Source organism: Stenella coeruleoalba (assembly GCF_951394435.1).
Source record: "Stenella coeruleoalba genome assembly, chromosome: 14".
Lineage (NCBI taxonomy): Eukaryota > Metazoa > Chordata > Mammalia > Artiodactyla > Delphinidae > Stenella > Stenella coeruleoalba.
This window is the reverse complement of record NC_137160.1, coordinates 32949326-32969620: the sequence shown is the minus strand read 5'-3', so window position 1 is coordinate 32969620 and position 20295 is coordinate 32949326. Positions and strand designations below refer to the sequence as shown.

At 35.9% G+C, this 20295-nt stretch overlaps 1 protein-coding gene across 3 annotated transcripts in view; it reads left to right on the top strand.

The window, feature by feature from the left end:
• The window catches only part of PIK3C3 (phosphatidylinositol 3-kinase catalytic subunit type 3), a 156757-nt gene that overhangs the window by 103623 nt on the left and 32839 nt on the right, over positions 1-20295 (top strand). For all 3 annotated transcript variants that reach the window (XM_079942248.1, XM_079942247.1, XM_079942249.1), the window contains 2 exons: positions 1027-1111; positions 11083-11157. In XM_079942248.1, coding sequence (XP_079798374.1) covers positions 1027-1111; positions 11083-11157 — 160 coding nt within the window. The remainder of the gene's footprint in view (positions 1-1026; positions 1112-11082; positions 11158-20295) is intronic.

The window sequence follows — 20295 nt, the reverse complement described above, 5'->3', positions numbered from 1 at the left end:
ATTGTTTTTATAAGCAACTGTTTCTCATTGCTACCCATCTTTGCCTAATCTTGGTATTGTCAAACTTCTAAATTTTGGTATTTATTATTATTTAGTTTTCATTTCCCTGATTACCTGAAAGATTGAGTATTTAAAAATACGTGTAGGCCATTTATTTCTTCTGTGAAGTGCTTGTTCATATCTTTTGCGCATTTTCATGTTGGGTCATTTGTCTTTTCCTTATTGATTTATAGGAGTTCTTTATATATTCTAGATATAGATTCTTTGTCAAACTTACAAAGTGCTCCAAAAAGCTTAAAACATAGGATAAACTTACTTTTTTAATAGTATGTTAGTTGTATTTTCAAATAATATACACTGTGTATTTTTCTTTAACATCTAGATGTAAGGGAATAGGTCCAGTTGGTAATCTGGGGGAAAAATAAATAAATGCATGATTTTCCCCAGTGTTTCCAGACTCTTTGGACACTCTAGTGTATTTATTGTGCCCCTATAATTCTTTGGTTCAGTCTTCATCTCTTATATTTATCTTTCTATCACTTTCCTCTGAATCTGAAAATTCTTAGCATTGCATTCTAATTATTTTGAAAATTGGAATGTAACTTTATTGAGTTTATTAATGGTAACAGTGTTTCAGTGGCCATACTTAAAAGGTAATTTTTAAAACTCATGTTCACTTTTAGGAGAATGTATGATACCCAGAAAACCCCTCATGTTTACATTCAAGAGAAAGGTGAAACAAACTGGTAAATTAAGTCTAGAGATATAGCAGTAAGTTTATTTAATGTTTTCCCCTGTGGTATAGAAGGAGCAGGCTTTTATTTATTTATTTGTTTGTTTGTTTGTCTTAGCCTGTAAGCATAGTAATAAGACTGATTCCTGAGGAATATGCTTCCTAAAGTCCACATTTTATAATTACTGACTGCTGTACACCAGACACCTTTTTGTCATTATTTACAATTTTTAAATGCTAATTTGTTTAAGGATTGTATTGAATTTATAAACATGAAAATAATATCTTTTCAGAACTTTTTTAGAAAATATGCACCAAGTGAGAATGGGCCAAATGGGATCAGTGCTGAAGTTATGGATACTTATGTTAAAAGCTGTGGTAAGTATTTCAACTTACTACGTTTCATTGATATGTGGAAATAAAGGAAAACAAGCTATCCTGATATTACCATACTCATACACATTTAGAACATGTTAGGATTTTTTCTAGTCCATTTGGGCTACAATAACAAAATACCAGAGACTGGGTGACTTACAAACAACAGAAATTTATTTTTCACAGTCCTGGGGGCTGGAAGTCTGAGATAAGATGCCAGCCTGGTCAGGTGAGGGCCTTCTTTGGGTCAAAGACGTGTTACTGTATCTACACCTGTTGGGAGGAGCTAGGGAGCTCTGTGGGGTATCTTTTATAGGGGGCTAATCCCATTCATGAGGGCTAAGCACCTCCCGAAGTTCCCACCTCCTGACACCACTACCTTGGGCCTTAGGATTTCAGCATGTGAATTTTGAGGGGACACAAACATTCAAACCATAGCAGTTTTAAATGCTGTGCAAGAAGATTAAAAGATAGAAAATGTGAAAAAAGAGGTCATTAGTGTTTTGACATAATAGTAGGAATAAGGTGTAAATTCTGTTTACTCTTTTATAGATGCATCTTTTTTTTTAAACATCTTTATTAGAGTATAATTGCTTTACAATGTTGTGTTAGTTTCTGCTGTATAACAAAGTGAATCAGCTATATGTACACATATATCCCCATATCCCCTCCCTCTTGCATCTCCCTCCCATCCTCCCTATCCCACCTCTGTAGGTGGTCACAAAGTACCGAGCTGATCTCCCTGTGCTATGTCTCTGCTTCCCACTAGCTAGTTATTTTACATTTGAGAGTGTATATATGTCCAGAACACTCTCTCACTTCATCCCAGCTTCCCCTTCCCCTTCCCTGTGTCCTCAAGTCCATTCTCTACATCTGTGTCCTTTTTCCTGTCCTGCCCCTAGGTTCATTAGAACCTTTTTTTTTTTTTTATTCCATATATATGTGTTAGCATATGGTATTTGTTTTTCTCTTTCTGACTTCACTCTGTATGACAGACTCTAGGTCCATCCACCTCACTACAAATAACTCAATTTCATTTCTTTTTATGGCTGAGTAATATTCCATTGTATATATGTGCCTCATCTTTATCCATTCAATTGTCAATGGACACCCAGGTTACTTCCATGTCCTGGCTATTGTAAATAGTGCTACAATGAACATTGTGGTACTGGACTCATTTTGAATGATGGTTTTCTCAGGGTGTATGCCCATAGTGGGATTGCTGGGTCATATGGTAGTTCTATTTTTAGTACTTTAAGGAACCTCCATACTATTCTCCATAGTGTCTATATCAATTTACATTCCCACCAACAGTGCAAGAAGGTTCCCTTTTCTCCACATCCTCTCCAGCATTTATTGTTTATAGTTTTTTTTTGTTTTTTTTTTTCGGTAAGTGGGCCTCTCACTGTTGTGGTCTCTCCCGTTGTGGAGCACAGGTTCCGGACGTGCAGGCTCAGCAGCCATGGCTCATGGGCCCAGCCACTCTGTGGCATGTGGGATCTTCCCGGACCGGAGCACGAACCCGTGTCCCCTGCATCAGCAGGCAGACTCTCAACCACTGCACCACCAGGGAAACCCTGTTTATAGATTTTTTGATGATGGCCATTCTGACTGGTGTGAGCTGATACCTCACTGTAGTTTTGATTTGCATTTCTCTAATGATTAATGATGTTGAGCATTCTTTCAGGTGTTTGTTGGCAGTCTGTATATCTTCTTTGGAGAAACGTCTACGTAGGTCTTCTGCCCATTTTTGGATTGGGTTGTATGTTTTTTTCTTATTGAGCTGCATGGGCTGCTTGTAAATTTTGGAGATTAATCCTTTATCAGTTGCTTCATTTGCAAATATTTTCTCCCATTCTGAGGGTTGTCTTTTGGTCTTATTTATGGTTTCCTTTGTTGTGCAAAAGCTTTGAAGTTTCATTAGGTCCCATTTGTTTATTTGTGTTTTTATTTCCATTTCTCTAGGGGGTGGGTCAAAAAGGATCTTGCTGTGATTTATGTCATAGAGTGTTCTTCCTATGTTTTCATCTAAGAGTTTTACAGTGTCTGGCCTTACATGTAGGTCTTTAATCCATTTTGAGTTTATTTTTGTGTATGGTGTTAGGAAGTATTCTAGCTGTCCAGTTTTCCCAGCACCACTTATTGAAGAGGCTATCTTTTCTCCATTGTATATTCTTGCCTCCTTTATCAAAGATAAGGTGACCATATGCACATGGGTTTATCTCTGGGCTTTCTATCCTGTTCCATTGATCTATCTTTCCGTTTTTGTGCCAGTACCATGCTGTCTTGATTACTGTAGCTTCATAGTATAGTCTGATGTCATGGAGCCTGATTTCTGGGCTGTGTTTTTCTTTCTCTGGATTACCTTGGCTATTCGGGATCTTTTGTGTTTCCATACAAATTGTGAAATTTTTTGTTCTAGTTCTGTGAAAAATGCCATTGGTAGTTTGATAGGGATTGCACTGAATCTGTACATTGCTTTGGGTTGTATAGTCATTTTCACAGTGTTGATTCTTCCAATCCAAGAAAATAATATCTCTCTCCATCTGTTTGTATCATCTTTAATTTCTTTCATCAGTGTCTTATAGTTTTCTGCATAAGGTCTTTTGTCTCCTTAGGTAGGTTTATTCCTAGGTATGTTATTCTTTTTGTTGCAATAGTAAATGGAAATGTTTCCTTAATTTCTCTTTTGGAGTTTTCATCATTAGGGTATAGGAATACAGGAGATTTCTGTTCATTAATTTTGTATCCTGCTACTTTACCAAATTCATTGATTAGCTCTAGTAGTTTTCTGGTAGCATCTTTAGGATTCTCTATGTATAGTATCATGTCATCTGCAAACAGTGACAGCTTTACTTCTTTTCCCATTTGGATTCCTTTTATTTCTTTTTCTTCTGTGATATCTGTGGCCAAAACTTCCAAAACTATGTTGAATATTAGTGGTAAGAGTGGGCATCCTTGTCTTGTTCCGGTCTTTAGAGGATATGGTTTCAGTTTTTCCCCATTGAGAATGATATTGGCTATGGGTTTGTCATATATGGCCTTTATTATGTTGAGGTAAGTTCCCTCTATCTCTACTTTCTGGAGAGTTTTTATCACATGTGCGTGTTGAATTTTGTTGAAAGCTTTTTCTGCATCTATTGAGGTTATCGTATGGTTTTTATCCTTCAGTTTGTTAATATGGTATATCACATTGATTTGCATGTATTGAAGAATCCTTGCATTCCTGGGATAAACCCCACTTGATCATGGTGTATGATCCTTTTAATGTGCCTTTGGATTCTGTTTTCTAGTATTTTGTTGAAGATTTTTTGCATCTATGCTCATCAGTGATATTGGTCTGTAGTTTTCTTTTTTTGTGACATCTTTCTCTGGTTTTGGTGTCAGGGTTATGGTGGCCTCGTAGAATGAGTTTGGGAGCGTTCCTCCAAGTTTGGGAGTGTTCCTCCTTCTGCTATATTTTGGAAGAGTTTGAGAAGGATAAGTGTTAGCTCTTCTCTAAGTGTTTGATAGAATTTGCCTGTGAAGCCACCTGGTCCTGGGCTTTTTTTTGTTGGAAGATTTTTTTTTTTTTTTTTTTTTTTTTCTGTTTTACGTGGGCCTCTCACTGTTGTGGCCTCTCCTGTTGCAGAGCACAGGCTCTGGACACGCAGGCTCAGCGGCCAAGGCTCACAGGCCTAGCTACTCTGCGGCATGTGGAATCTTCCCGGACCAGGGCACGAACCCGCGTCCCCTGAATCGGCAGGTGGACTCTCAACCAGTGCGCCACCAGGGAAGCCCTGTTGGAAAATTTTTAATCACAGTTTCAATTTCAGTTCTTGTTATTGGTCTGTTTATATTTTCTCTGTCTTCCTCGTTTTGTCTCAGGAGGTTGTGCTTTTCTAAGAATTTGCCCATTTCTTCCAGATTGTCAATTTTATTGGCATGTAGTTGCTTGTAGTAATCCCTCATTATTCTTTGTATTTCTGCAGGGTCAGTTATTACTTCTCCTTTTTCATTTCTAATTCTGTTGATTTGAGTCTTGTCCCTTTTTTTCCTGATGAGTCTGGCTAGTGGTTTATCCATAGATTCATCTTTGCAATCACTTAACTGTTTTGTAATTATAAGTTATTTCTTCCTGGAAGTTGTAATTTTTCCCTTGATTTTCCCTGAGTTTGAGTAAGCAATTAAGTAGACTGTGGGAAAAGTGTTTCAGGAATAATTATATTTTTGATAAATCTCTAGAGCTAAGATAACAGTGCTCTGTTAGGAGGTGCCTCTCATGGTATTTTAGATTAGTACTTATGGTCCCTTTCTGGAAATAAATAAGTAGTGACATGCCATAGGGATTAATTCAAATGTTTCAGCCACTTATGCCTATTCTCATGAAGTTTATATTCTAGAGGATTATTTTTTATTGTCTTGAGAGATTTTTTTTTTTAATAACTAGATTGTTTAAGGGAGGGTTAATAAAGGAGTTGACACTAGAGTTGAGCCCTGAATAGTATATGGCATATATCATGTTATTCCTGTTTTACATAAATATTATATTTATGTTTATGTCCATATTTCTACTTAAGCAGTCAAGCTTGGGGAAGCAAGTAGAGGATTTTCTAGACATATAACAACTATATTTAAACTTTCCTATCATTTTATGGCTTATAAATTGCTCTCTTATACATGACATTTTTTTATTTTTCACAATGCTCCCATGAGGTAGTATTCCATGTTATTTTGTACTACATAATTTATTCCGAAATTTATACTTGATACATTTTTGGCTGAGAAGTATAAAGAAAATATAATATTCCTAGGAACTTTTAAAATACTGAAATAAAATGTGTGTATGTATATTCATATTCCTTGTGGTTTTAATTCTTATTTTAACCTAAGGAACATTACATGTGTTACGTGTAACTGTGCTTACCCATAAAAATGATCGCATACAGTGTATTTAGATTTTAAGACTAAAAAAAATTGAAGCATCTAAGAGAAAATGTTTCCCTTTTCTTACTCACTCTGTATTTCTCTCTCCTGTCCCTCTTTCCCTTCCTGCTTTACTTCCTTTCTTCTGTCCTTTTTTCCCTTTTCTCTTCCATTCACTTTTTTCTCCATTAAGTCTGTGTTTTCTAAGATCTGAAAAAATTAATATACTTCTAAAGTCTTGATAGATCACTCACATGGCTGGCAGCTTATACTGTTTTTCAGCAAGACTTGTCAATCAAGGCAACCATACAAGGCTTACCCTATGGCTTGTGTTTCTCAGAGCTGGGTTTCAGAAGGAAGTATTCTAAGAGACAGGAAGTAGAAACTTTTGGTTTCTGAAGGCCTGGATTGGGAAGCTGGCAGTTTGTCACTTCTGTCATATTCTGTTGGTCATAGGAGTCACAGAACCTGCCTGGATTCAAGGGGAAAGGATATAGTTCCCATCTTAAATGAAAAGCATGTTAAAGAATCTTTAATCTGCCACACCTAGTTTTCAGTACTTTATTACCTGAGATATTTTGTATACCCTCAAGCAATTACCTCGTGTCTTTTTACTTAACTTTCTGATAGTTACTGTAAATTTTTTTACCTTGTAAATCTATTTAATAAAGAAATGTTAACTTTTTCTACTTAAAGTATATATGCACACAACCTATAAGTATTGACTAAATTTTGAAAACCCTGCTCACTTAAAAAAAGTACTGGAACAATATTTCATAATATGTGCTAAATGTCATAGTATTGTGTCTTTTATATAATGTTCCATTTTTTCCCATGAGCTAACGAAAATATGCCTTTTTTTAATGTAAAAAAAAATAGCCATTTAGATTGTACCTGGACAGTTAACTTCAAATTAGATATTCTTCCTAATAAAAGCATTTCATATTTATTCATATCCTGATAACTGATTTGATGGCAGGCCTTCTCTTCATCTTATTTTGAATTCCCTTCTGTTTTCTATATATACTGCTGTGTTACAAAATAATTTTGTGTGTTTCAGTGAGTTTGGTAGCATTCCAGGTAATGTTGCAAGTTGAAAGCCATTTGAATTTTTCATTAGAGGATTCAGTGCTTAATAAGTTGCAACATTGTACTAGAATCTGATTGTTGGGCATTATCACATAGATGCATGTATTATAACTTTCATTTTAAAAAGTAATGTTTTAGGTTTTTGGCAAAGTGTAAGAAGAATGCGATTAGTTATGGTGACTTTTTTTCCAGATTACGCAGGGTGTCAAATCTATATTATGCAAGTAAATGTGGGAACACTGATTATTCTCACACTCATATCTTTACTAGTAAAGGGAGATAGTATTGTTTAGTTGTCTATATTTCTCTGTATTTTGCTTTAAGTCAAAGTTGTTTTATAAAACCAGTTTCAAGATGTTTGTGTGTGTATCTCACATGAAGTCCAAATACTAATGAATAGCATCCTTTTGACGAGATTCTCTTGGACAGGTATAGTGTTTCCATTATAGTTAAAAAATAACTTCATTTTTCCTGAAACTCTTCTGATCTACTCTGTGCCATCTCAAATCATTCTGAGTATTGTTTATATCCTCAAAATTTCGAAGGATCATCCTACTCTTGCCTCAGATACCTTTTTCAAGATGTAATCTTTTAAGTGTTGACATTTGAATTATTGAAACACCCCAAATTCTCATCTCCACCATTTATATATATGAAAGAGAGAAAGATCATATGCTGTCTCACTTGACTTAAAAAACATTTATTGAAATGATCATCCAACATATTTATGACCTTAACACACTGAGGCAGGGTAAAAGGCTCTTTTTCATACATTTTCCATTTCCATTGGAAAATAATCCAGTAATAACAATGAAATATTACTGAAAAACCAAATTTGATGATAAAGAGTAGTTTATAAAAACATCTTGCTGGGCTTCCCTGGTGGTGCAGTGGTTGAGAGTACTCCTGCCAATGCAGGGGACACGGGTTCGTGCCCCGGTCCGGGAAGATCCCACATGCCACGGAGCGGCTAGGCCCGTGAGCCATGGCCACTGAGCCTGCGCGTCCGGAGCCTGTGCTCCGCAACAGGAGAGGCCACAACGGTGAGAGGCCCACGTACTGCAAAAAATTTTAAAAAAACCATCTTGCTTTATCAGCAGAGACAGGCATAATTCATACATGTCTAGTTACATGAAAATTTTAGGTCAAAAATACTGTTGCTGTGTATGTGAATCATTACTTTCCTAGAGATAGCTAAACAACTTGAAACAAAGTAAATAGTGATAAAAATTAAACTAATTGTAATTTATAATTAATAAGAAGGTAACTGGTACCATGTAACAACTCAGATGCACTGATAACACAATGTTGTTCTTTGTGAAAGTTGCAGGAATTTCAGCTATCTTCATATGCATATTATCAGTAGGAGTTTTGTATCCTTGACAAGTGGCAACCAGATTTCTAAGTGAATCCCTTATTAGAGAACTCAGTGTGCTAAGTTCTAATGTGTTCTCAGTTCTCTTTACCAATATCAGATTTAATATCCTTCAGTTAAGTCACTTACTAGTCTTTTAGTGGAGAGCCTTTAGTCATTTGTGGAACTGCATATTTTACAGCAGTTTTAGAGCAGTGCTACTACAAGTATAATCCAACAGCATTAGCTTCACCTGGGCACTTGTTCGTATTACAGACTCTCAGGCCTTTTCCCTGCTGTTTGGATCAGAATCTGCATAGAGGATTCCCAGGGGATTCTTAGATGCATTAGAACACTAGAGAGGGCTTTTCAAACTTTGATATATATAACAATCACTCTCTGGACATTGCCCCTGGAGATTCTGATGCAATAGGAATGAAGTAAGGCTTAAGAGTTTGCATTTTTAACAAGATTCTAGGTGGTAGTGAAACTGTCAGTCTGTGTATCACATTTTGGGTAGCAATGCCTTAGATCAAATGTCAGTCAATTTTTCCCTAAAGCCTTTCAGATAGTAAATATATTTATACTTCTCAGGCCAGGTGGTCTCTGTTGCAACCATTCAACCAGGCCATTATAGTGCTTAAGAAATATTGAAATAAATGGGCATGGCTCTGTTCCAATAAACTTTCTTTATAAAATATAAAAACAGAGGGGGACCAATTTGGGCCATCAAGCTGTATTTGCTCATCCTTTATGTAAATGACCCTCAAGTCCCCCAGTGGCCCAACTACCAGTTTCATTCAGCATCAGTTAACATAATCTAACTATAGTGGTTTACACACGTAACAGTTATATTCTTTTTTTGTAAGAAGCCCAGATGTAAGCCATTACTGTTGTTGTTTTAACTCTTTAGGGATGTTAGTGTCAACCAAGGTCTCTGATTCTCTTGGTCAGCTCCCTCTATAAAAATGCTCACCACAAAACTACATTTGCTTTCTGGACAGGCCTAACTTCAAGTGAGGCTGGGAAATGTAGTCTTTTATGTAGGTACAGTCTTGCCCCAGAAATCTTAGTTTGGTCTTCTTTTAAGGAAGCAGTGTACATAGGATATTGTGTTTTTGGCAAACTAGTAGTCCTTGTCACACTACAGACTATATTTTGAGAATAACTGATTTGTTTAGTCAACTGTAACTGATTTGTTACAGTTAAGTGAAAATTATTAGTAGACCAGTAATATGATTAGAAGCATTTTTTTGAATGATAGTATGCTATCTTTCATTCATTCTCTACATATGGATATATTTTGAAATATATATAATATATAATTTTATCTAGAATCAGGGTATGGTGAGTTATTCTAAACAAATATACTTGAGCTTAAATATCTTGTAGAATGTTGCATCCATCAAAATAACCACTTTGGGAAGGAGGAATTACACAGAGTACAGTGCAAAAGTGGCATAAGCAATGATGTTAGAGTCTAACTTAGGTTTAAACCCCAGCCCAGTGACCTTCGACAATCCTGTTAACTTCCGGAGCCTTAGGTTTTTTAATTTGAAGGATGGTTATAATACTTAACTGACATCATTAAAAGGGTTAGACATGATGAATGTAATGTGCCTAGCTAAGAACCTAGCCTTCAATAAATTGTAACTTTGTTTATAATTATAATTGAAGATTAATCTGATGATGGATGTCATTGCTTAAGCCACTTTTGGACTTCCATAATGGCCTTCAGAACCTGAATCAAATGAACTTTAATATTAATGAATTTAGACAGGATTAATTTGGTTATTAACAGGTGGTCCGATCTTTTTTCTACATAGTGTCTGAAATAAACATGTGTTTGTAAATACTGGCATAGTCATATGTATGTTTGCAAGTTGCATTTGTTCTTAAGTTACTAATGCGGGAAACAGAACAGAAAAAAAACGGCTTCAAACAGGTGTTGTTTGCTTAAATTTTTTGAGCACTTTCATCATGCGCCAGGTTTCCAGACTTTAGAAGAGAAAGAAAAAGAGAATAAAGGTAGAGACAGTGACTCTGCCCCTTGTCCTGCTCAGGTAATTTTTCTTAATTTAGAGGATTATGCTGTGAACTTCATACATGCCTTTACCACTCACGTGAATTCATTTGTTTTTCTATCTGCTGGCACTTCAAGATTGTTTCTCTAAAGATTTTTTTTTTAATTCTACACTTACTTTTGTTATAGTGTAGATAAGATGGTTGTGGGATGGTTGACTTCATTATGTGTGTTTCTGCAGACACTTTTTCACTGTCATTCTTAACATATCTACTTTGAAATGAGAAACAATAGACACATGTTATAATTAAGGTTTCTGAAACCTCATTTAACTTTTGATTAAAGTGACTTTTATAATTTGACAGAATTCTACAGGGTATTTTCTCTGTTGCAAATAATAATTTGAGTTTCAAGTGATAACCTCTTCATAGAGTCAAAGATTACACATTTAATTTGAGAATTTAGGTAAGAAGTCAGAAAGAGTAGTAATCAATTTGAAATTAAAGTAGCACAAGCTGCTGTTGTATTCAGTTGTATGTATAACCTGGTTTGCATGTGTTTTTCACAGTTCTTTTGTCTTTTGTTTTTGAACTGTTATTGCAGCTGGATATTGCGTGATTACATATATTCTTGGAGTTGGAGACAGGCACCTGGATAACCTTTTGCTGACAAAAACAGGTAACAAATAATGGCTAGTAGCAAATATACATTTTATATGACAGTGATTTTTGCCCTGGAATCTACTTCATAAGAAAATAAGTTGCATAAGTGAATTTAAATTGAAGTCCCTTTATATGGTACCTTGGAAGGACATGTCAGGGAAACTCCCATCCCTTGTAAGAACTGCTTTAGTAGAAATCCTACAGATGGTCATCTAGCCCTTACTTCTCGAAATGCCTCCTTTAGTGGGAAGCCCATAATGTATGCAAGCAGTCCAATCTCTTACTGTACAGCTCTAGTTAGAATGTTTAAATGTTCTTTCTCTTATCAAACAACACTGAACTCACATTAACCTCTATCTTTAATTCTTTACCTTTTCCCCTTGGAGTTAGGTGGAATAATCATTCTCATCCTTCTTCCTAATAACTCCTTGGCCCCATGGCTTTAAACACCATCTCTGTGCAACTTCCAAACTTACTCTATTTCAATCCATTTCATTAGCTGTTTACCTGAAATCCTAAATATTATACAGCTAGTCATAAAAGTTGTTTTCTTCCTCCACTACCTGCCTGATAAGCTGCTCCTCACTTGGTTTCCTCATCTTAATAAATAGTAACATCACCTACTCAGTTGTTTAAGCCCCAGACTTGGGAGTCATTTTTAATTGCACTATTGGCTTCATCTTACATATCGAATCTATTATCAAATTGTATCTACTGCTCACCAAAATAAATCATGAAGTTACCCCCTCTTCATTTCCACTGCTTTTATCCCATTTGAAACCACCAATATCTTTTGCCCAAACTGTATGATTAAAATCTGAACTCTTTACTGTAGCCATTGTGGCTTGCCTACACTAACAGGTTTGAATGTATGAATGTAAAATCACTCCTGTCTTGGGCAAGTACCCTTGTTGTTTCTTCTTCCTGGGAAGCTCTTCTCTCAGATCTTTCAAGACTTCGGTGAGTAAGTCTAAGATTGAATGGCATCTTTTTTTTTTTTTTTTTTGCGATACGCGGGCCTCACTGTTGTGGCCTCTCCCATTGCAGAGCACAGCCTCTGGAGGCGCAGGCCCAGTGGCCATGGCTCACGGGCCCAGCCGCTCCGCGGCATGTGGGATCTTCCCGGACCGGGGCACAAACCCGTGTCCCCTGCATCGGCAGGCGGACTCTCAACCACTGCGCCACCAGGGAAGCCCTGGCATCTTTTTAGAGTATCCTTTTCTAACTCTCCAGTCAAATAATATTTATATACCTGCCACCCCACCCCTCTCCATTACTCTCTATTTATTATTCTGTTTTGTTTTCTTTATAGCACTTATCACTAGCTGAAGGTATCTTTTTAATATAATTCAACAAATGCTTATTGAGCACCTACTATATTTTAGGTATTGTTCTAGGTGATGGGGATACCAAAATAAACAGGACAGAAATCCTAGCCCTCGTGGAGCTTGTTGACTTCTTAATCATCATCCTCTCCCATTCCGGATGTAGGTTCCATGAGAGCAGGGACCTTGTCCATGCACTTTGCCACCGTGCCTCCAGAGCCTTGAACAATACCTAGCTAAAATGTTTGATAAATCATTGTTGAATTAATTAATAAATATTTCTGTTCTTCTGTGTAGCCTTTTCTTCCATATGCCAAATAATCCAAGTTTCTTCAGCCCTTCACAGAAAATAGATTTTAAAGTACACTTAAAATAGTCTCTCAGGTAAGGACATTATGTAGTTTGTTAGTATTCCTCCAAATTTTGATACCAAAATTGAGTGTAGCCTGACTAATTATTAATATAGTAACCATGTTAATTCATGTAGTCTGGAATTTCATATATTCAGTTTTAAATTATTAGTGTGAAAAATTATCTGGTAAAATTTGCATGTGGGAACCATGTCTGTATTAATGCCAGGCAGTCCCTTTAATTACCAAAGCCTGAAGGAGTATAATCAGATTGCATTGGAGGTTCTTGCCAAATTTACTAATTTAGCAAAAGATATTTATAAAAGGTTATGCTGCTGGGCTTCCCTGGTGGCACAGTGGTTGAGAGTCTGCCTGCCGATGCAGGGGACTCAGGTTCGTGCCCCGGTCGGGAAGATCCCACATGCTGCAGAGCTACTGGGCCTGTGACCCATGGCCACTGAGCCTGCGCGTCCGGAGCCTGTGCTCCTCAACGGGAGAGGCCACAGCAGTGAGAGGCCCGCATACCGCAGAAAAAAAAAAAAAACATTATGCTGTGTTTGGAAAAAATTATAATTTGGAAAAAGTTTTCCTGTGTTGTTTTCTTAGCTCTCTTTTTCAGTTGAATCTTTTAACCACAAGAATCAGATTTCCAAAATAATTCCATTTGTTTTTATATTGTTATCATTATAACCACAGTGGAATTCTTTAATGTATAGAGTAACATTAGATCTATGTTATATTCACAAATCTTACTTGTCTCTTCTTCTGGAAATTGATAAATAATAGAACATTTTCTGTTGGACTTTGAGAACTGCTCTGTCTTGTGTGTGTCTGTGTGTATTGATGGGGATACTTTAAGAGTAAGATTTGGAAAGAAAGGTCTACCTAATATACTTTTTTGGCCCAGGTCATAGATACTTGTATGGAAATTGAATTATAAAATTTCAAAAACAGGTTTTAAGCTTCTTGTCACCAGTTTTCCACTAGAGGGTGCTCTAAATTTTGTTTTAAGCTTACCTAAAAATGTGCTAGATAAGAGGCACATTCTCTCTCTTTTAAAACAGCGTTTCTTTGAGTTATTTCTTCTTAACTGCTCTTTAATAATTTCATACACTTATATCATACAACAAGCATTTTACATCTTCCTCACTAGGATAAGTGTTTTAAATTTTTGGATTTAGTTTGAATGAAATTGGATTGTATAAGGAAAGACCAATTATGTCAAGACAAATGGAAGTATATAATACATTCCTCAACTTCAAGAAATTTATAATGATTTATTTTAAAATGTTTGTGTGTCTACTCATTTTTTACTAACAGTCCATATTTCAGAAGAGTTTCGAGTTATATTAATTACATATGTTATAATTTGACTTTGTATAGTTTAGACAACTATTAACATTTTTTTTTTTTTTTTGCTGTACGCGGGCCTCTCACTGTTGTGTCCTCTCCCGTTGCGGAGCACAGGCTCTGGACGCGCAGGCTCAGCAGCCATGGCTCACGGGCCTAGCCGCTCCGTGGCATGTGGGATCTTCCCAGACCGGGGCACGAACCCATGTCCCCTGCATCAGCAGGCGGACTCTCAACCACTGCACCACCAGGGAAGCCCTAGACAACTATTACATATTTAAAATGAATTTTGAAGGTGTTTCATTGCAGGAAATAGATTTCAATGCTTGTACTTAAAAATGCCTTGAATATTATGAAGCATCTTCCACTGTATATTTTGGATCCATTATGCCTTCAACACAGACCATAACATATTAAAAACTTAGAACTTTAGATTTTCTTATATAACTCTCCAGTCTCTCAGTGTTGATGGAGCTTTTATTAATGATAAATAGCATTTCTCCCATTCTTCAAAATAAAATACCTTTTGTCTTCTATTCTCATTTTCCAGCTTGGGCAGGTGTGTGTGTGTGTGTGTGTGTGTGTGTGTGTGTGTGTGTGTGTGTGTGTGTGTGTGTGTGTGTGTGTGTGTGTGTGTGTGTGTGTGTGTGTGTGTGTGTGTGTGTGTGTGTGTTTCTTGGACAGGTTTAGATGGTTTGGAATTATAATCAGAGTACTACTGATTTGTCAGTGCCCAGTTCCCTGATATGAGAGATGGAACAGAGAGGAAGGAGACACCCAGATTTCATTTCACTGTGGTCTTTTGGGGATTCACTCTAAATACACACTGTTCCGCCTGTAAATATAGATGAGACAGAAAAGGGTCAGACTAAGAACTTCAGGAATGTGTGGAGGAAAATGTTTCACCTCTCATAGAGAATTTCAAAATCTGTACAATGGTAATGTACAAAAATGCAAAATATAAGTCTCAATTTCAGATTTCTCAGAAATTTTTTGCCCATGCTTTAATTGGTTGTGGGTATTTTTAACTTGGTTGAAGTTTCCTCAACTTGTGCAGCAGAGGGCGTTGTGTGTCTATCACAAATGTAAAAGTCTGGAAATTCCTTTGTCAATATTATGGTTTTCTACAAGCATATTTTGGGGTGAATGATATTTCACTTATTAATGCATTAATATATTATTTTGGCAAGAAACTACAAAATTTAAGCTGTGATACAGGATAGGAAAAAATGAATTTTTTTCAGAGTTGCTGTTCTTTGAGGAAGTTTTAAGAAGTTTATTCAGGGTAATTCAATTGTGGCAGGACTCAAATGAAATTAGACTTGAGTTTATCTCAACTCTTTGGAAAAAGTTTTGTTTTGCTTTTCTTTTTGAGAATTTGAGGGGGGAAAAAAAGGACCAGTATAACTGAAAAACGTGCTGTTTGTTTATGATATACAGACTGTATGATATAATTAACATATAAAATTAATATGTAAATAATTGAAAAACATTCACAAAAGAGAAGTAGGAACTGGGTATCTGTAGTAAATGGAAAGTTTTTTGTAGGTCATAAAGATGGCCTTGTTAACCTGGGCTTATCTATTTATATAGTGAGAGGAGTGGTAGCTTTTTTGTCTGTGGTGGCACTTCAGAGTAATACCCTTTGAGCCTTTTGTCAGAAAGCTCACAGCAAAGAAAAATAGTCATTTTAATCCTAATTGCACATTGCTTTCAATACATCTCCTATCCTGATCTTCTTTATCATTCTTTAATTTTATGTACAATTGATTCACTTCCCTTTTTTTAATTCTGGGGAACAATTTCACATAGGAGTTAATATGTCAGGCTCTAAAGTCAAATTCTTTGTGTTTAAGTTGCCCCTCCACCATTGTATGACCGATCAAGTTATCTAATATATCTGTGTCTCAGTCTCTTCTCCTCAATGCATAAATAATAATAGAACTCTCTCCTGATGTGAGGGTTGAATGATTTAATATGGTAGAATTTTGTATGGTACTGTGCACATAGTAAACATTCCTTGTGGGCTAACTATTACGGTTTTGTTTGTGTATTTCACCACCAAGAAATAAGAATGCCTTCCTTATTTAGCTTATTTAGCTGTTATTTGTAATCATAATTTTAGAGATAAGGAAATAATATATCTCAAAAACTTTTTCTACCCTAAAATCCAAACTCCTGTAACTTACTGCCCTCTAAAATCTCTTTTGAGTGGCTCATTATTTTAGTAGTATATGTGCTTGTTTACTCTCTGGAACATGAGAGAAAGGAGTATAAAAAGCTCTGTGCGTAGTAGGCACCTAGTAAATGCTTTGAAAATAAGTAAATGAACTACGTTTTTTCATGTCATTTTAATCTATGCTCAGGGTTTCAGAAAAATCTGTTTCCTGTCAAAACTTAGTTTTACTATAGATTGTGGATATACTATTACTTACCAGTTTGATTTGTATTTCTCAGTTGATATATGGAAAAGAGAGCCAAGCACATAAGACCTGCCCTTTTTATCGATAAGTACTTTTTTAGTCTTTATTGATCATTACTTTAGGTGTTTAAATAACGAGAACTTGTCTTCATGTGAATAATTTTCTTTTTAACATTATTTAAAATCTGATCTTTTGAAAGTTTCTTAAATATTTAGTATCAGGAAGTCAGTCTTTATGTTAACTGAAACCTATCATAAGGAAAATGTTAATTTTTGTAGAGGCTTTTTTTTTTTTTTTTTTTTGGCGGTACGCGGGCCTTTCACTGTTTTGGCCTCTCCCGTTGCGGAGCGCAGGCTCAGCGGCCATGGCTCACGGGCCTAGCCGCTCCGTGGCATGTGGGATCTTCCCAGACCGGGGCACGAACCCGTGTCCCCTGCATCGGCAGGCGGACTCTCAACCACTGCGCCACCAGGGAAGCCAGAGGCTGCTTTTTTTTTTTTAAGTTTGTTTGAGAAGAACATTGTATCTTCTCATTAGAGGTAATAAAAAATGATAAAGGGCTATACTCTTTTTACCTAAGGAGGTGCAAATTACTTTATGGATAGAGTAACTTAGACTGGGTCATGAAGAATGTGTTGGATTTGTATGGGATACAAATAGAGAAAAGCACACATTCCAGTAAAATATCCGGAAGCTGAAATAAGCCATGCCTTTGCAGGTAATATATATAGGCTGGTTAGAAAAATTTGACGTCAGATTATGGAGGGAAAGCAATCTACTTCCTTTCGGATTACCTTTTATATGGCAAAGCTTAATTCAGTCACTGAAGTAAAAGTGTAGATTAGCAGTAAATTTTTTAATGTAAGTTTTTTTTGTTGTTTTTTATTTATTTATTTAATTTTTTTTTTTTTTTTTTTGCGGTACGCGGGCCTCTCACTGTTGTGGCCTCTCCCGTAGTGGAGCACAGGCTCTGGACGCGCAGGCTCAGAGGCCACGGCTCACAGGCCCAGCTGCTCCGCAGCATGTGGGATCTTCCCGGACTGGGGCACAAACCCGTTTCCCCTGCATCAGCAGGTGGACTCTCAACCACTGTGCCACCAGGGAAGCCCTAATGTAAGTTTTATCAGATGATATATTCCTTAATGCTGGCTAGACACTGTTTTGCTTCGAAATGAATAATTTGGGGAGAGATTACATTTTAATGTATTTTAAAGCATTCAAAGTTTCATAAACTAAAATATTAAAAAAGTTATGTTTATAGTAACCCCAGAACAAAAAGAAGTGCCAAATTTTAAGGTAATGATGTTGAACAACACAAGGAAACTAACCTAGTTAGTCTGAATATGAGTTTTAATTCATTTAGGTGATTCATCTTGCCACTGTCCCTTCCATGATGACCTGACTGAGTCTGAGAGTTGTATTAGTCAGTATAAAGTAGATCAGAAGTCCTCAAGCTTCTGAGTATATTAGAATCATCAAGAGAGCCAGTTAAAATACAGATTGCTGGGCACCAGGCTCAGAGTTTTTGATTTAGTAGGTACGGTAGGGCCTGAGGATTTGTTTTAATAGCCAAGAAAACGATCAGTAATTCTCTGAAAAGGTTATTAAGATTCTTCTCCCCTTTTAAAATCCATTTCTATTTAGAGGCTTTGTTCTTTCACTTCAATCAAAACAATATATCATAATAGATTGAAAGAAGAAGCAAATATGAGAATCCAGCTTCTCCTATTAAGCCAGACATTAAAAAGACGTGCAGGGCTTCCCTGATGGCGCAGTGGTTGAGAGTCCGCCTGCCAATGCAGGGGACACGGGTTCGTGCCCTGGTCCGGGAAAATCCCACATGCCACGGAGCGGCTAGGCCCGTGAGCCATGGCCGCTGAGCCTGCACGTCCAGAGCCTGTGCTCTGCAACGGGAGAGGCCACAACAGTGAGAGGCCCGCGTACCGCAAAAAAAAAAAAAAAAAAAAAAGATGTGCAAAATGTAAGGCAGTGCCACTCTTCTCATTAATTATATTTAGTTTTGGAAAGTATTATTAATAGAAAACAAATTTATGTTAAAACGTTATTGAATTGTTATTTTTAAGCTAATTAATATTTTTTAAATGTCTCAGTTTCCATTTCAAATGTAGTAAATATCAATATAGGTAGTCCAACTAAGGCATTTTTGGGGTTCTGAATAATTTTTAAGAGTATAAAGGGTCCTGAGACCATGATCTTTTAGAATTGCTTTTTGAAGGCCATTGTTTTTCATCTTCAAAGGGTTAATAACTGTTCTGCTTCAGACATTAAAACAGTTCTCTAGAAGAAAAGAGTGTTTCAGGGAAAAAAAACTTTGTTTTAATGACTGTAGGAAAAATGAAAATATATAACAGTTAAATAATCGTTTTTCTTGAATGGAAATAGACTATATAATCAGAGATATAAATAGACATGGTTTTGCCCCCTTTTCATTAGTTAGCTTAATGTTATCCCTGTTTATAAGAAGCCATCTTAACAATTGAATGTGAAGTGATAATAAATTATGTGAAAAATTTAGCAGGTGACTGTAATGTCTATGCTAATCTGTACTTATGTATGACTTATTGTACTTTGTTACTCAAAAACTAGTTTTGAAAAATATTTCCTCATTACTATACTTTTTAACTGTAAATGAAAATACCTCTAACCAAGTATATCATAAGGGTTTAACTAATAAGTGTTGGGAGCAGTGGGAGTGTAGGTGTAGGGAGCATTTTTAATTCTAAAATATAAGTTCCATTGTATCAATAAATAGTTATTCACACCCTTCTTTTTTTCTAGGGTTTGTGGTAGGGCAACAGGAAAGATATAACGTTCATGTAAGAAAGAAAGGCATTCTGGGGAAAAAAATAAAATGTCAGGTTATATACAAAAAAAATTGAGAGTGGGAAACTTACTGGGGAGTAGAGTAGCAGGGAAGAATTTTTGAATTTGGGAATTGTGTGGGATTTTCAAAAAATTAGAGTCTAGTTTATAGGAGAGATTACAGGAGAGAGTCAAGTAGAAGGAATAAGCAGTGTAAAAAATGGAATAAGTACAGTTTTGAGATTGGTTGCATTTAATTATTAAATAGACAAAAGGGAAATTAAATAAATAAATAAGAAACTCTACCACTAAATACTATTAATTTTGGCAGTATCTAGTCTCTTTAATCCAAGAACTACAAATGTCTTCAACTACAATTTAAAAAATATTTTCATTTCACTTATGCAAATAACAGGAAAAATTAATTAACACCTCTTATTCCCTTTATATTGCAAGGCAGGGACAAAAGAAGGTAGTTACAGTTAACATTAAGTTTGTTTTATGTACACTTTGCTCCTTGACTATTTAATGTAATAGATTTGAATAAAACCACATTCCCTGAATTTTTTTAACATTTTTTTAATTTTGTGAAGTGTATTTTAAAAATTCTTAAAAGTTTAATTTACAGATATTAAGTTTAAAAAAGCCATTCCCTTTGGTATGAGGATAAGTTTTCTTAAAACGTTGATAGCCTCTTTTCAAAATACATTCCTCTTTGAACTTGCAAAGCATAGTAATGGTTTCATAGTTAGATACTGAATCTTTTATGCCTTATAATTAAGTAGTAATCCTGTTCTTTGAGAATTTTCTTACAAGAAGGATAGAAGTATACTCTTCATTTGGAGGCAGTGATGCATAGATGACATTGGAATTCCATTAATGC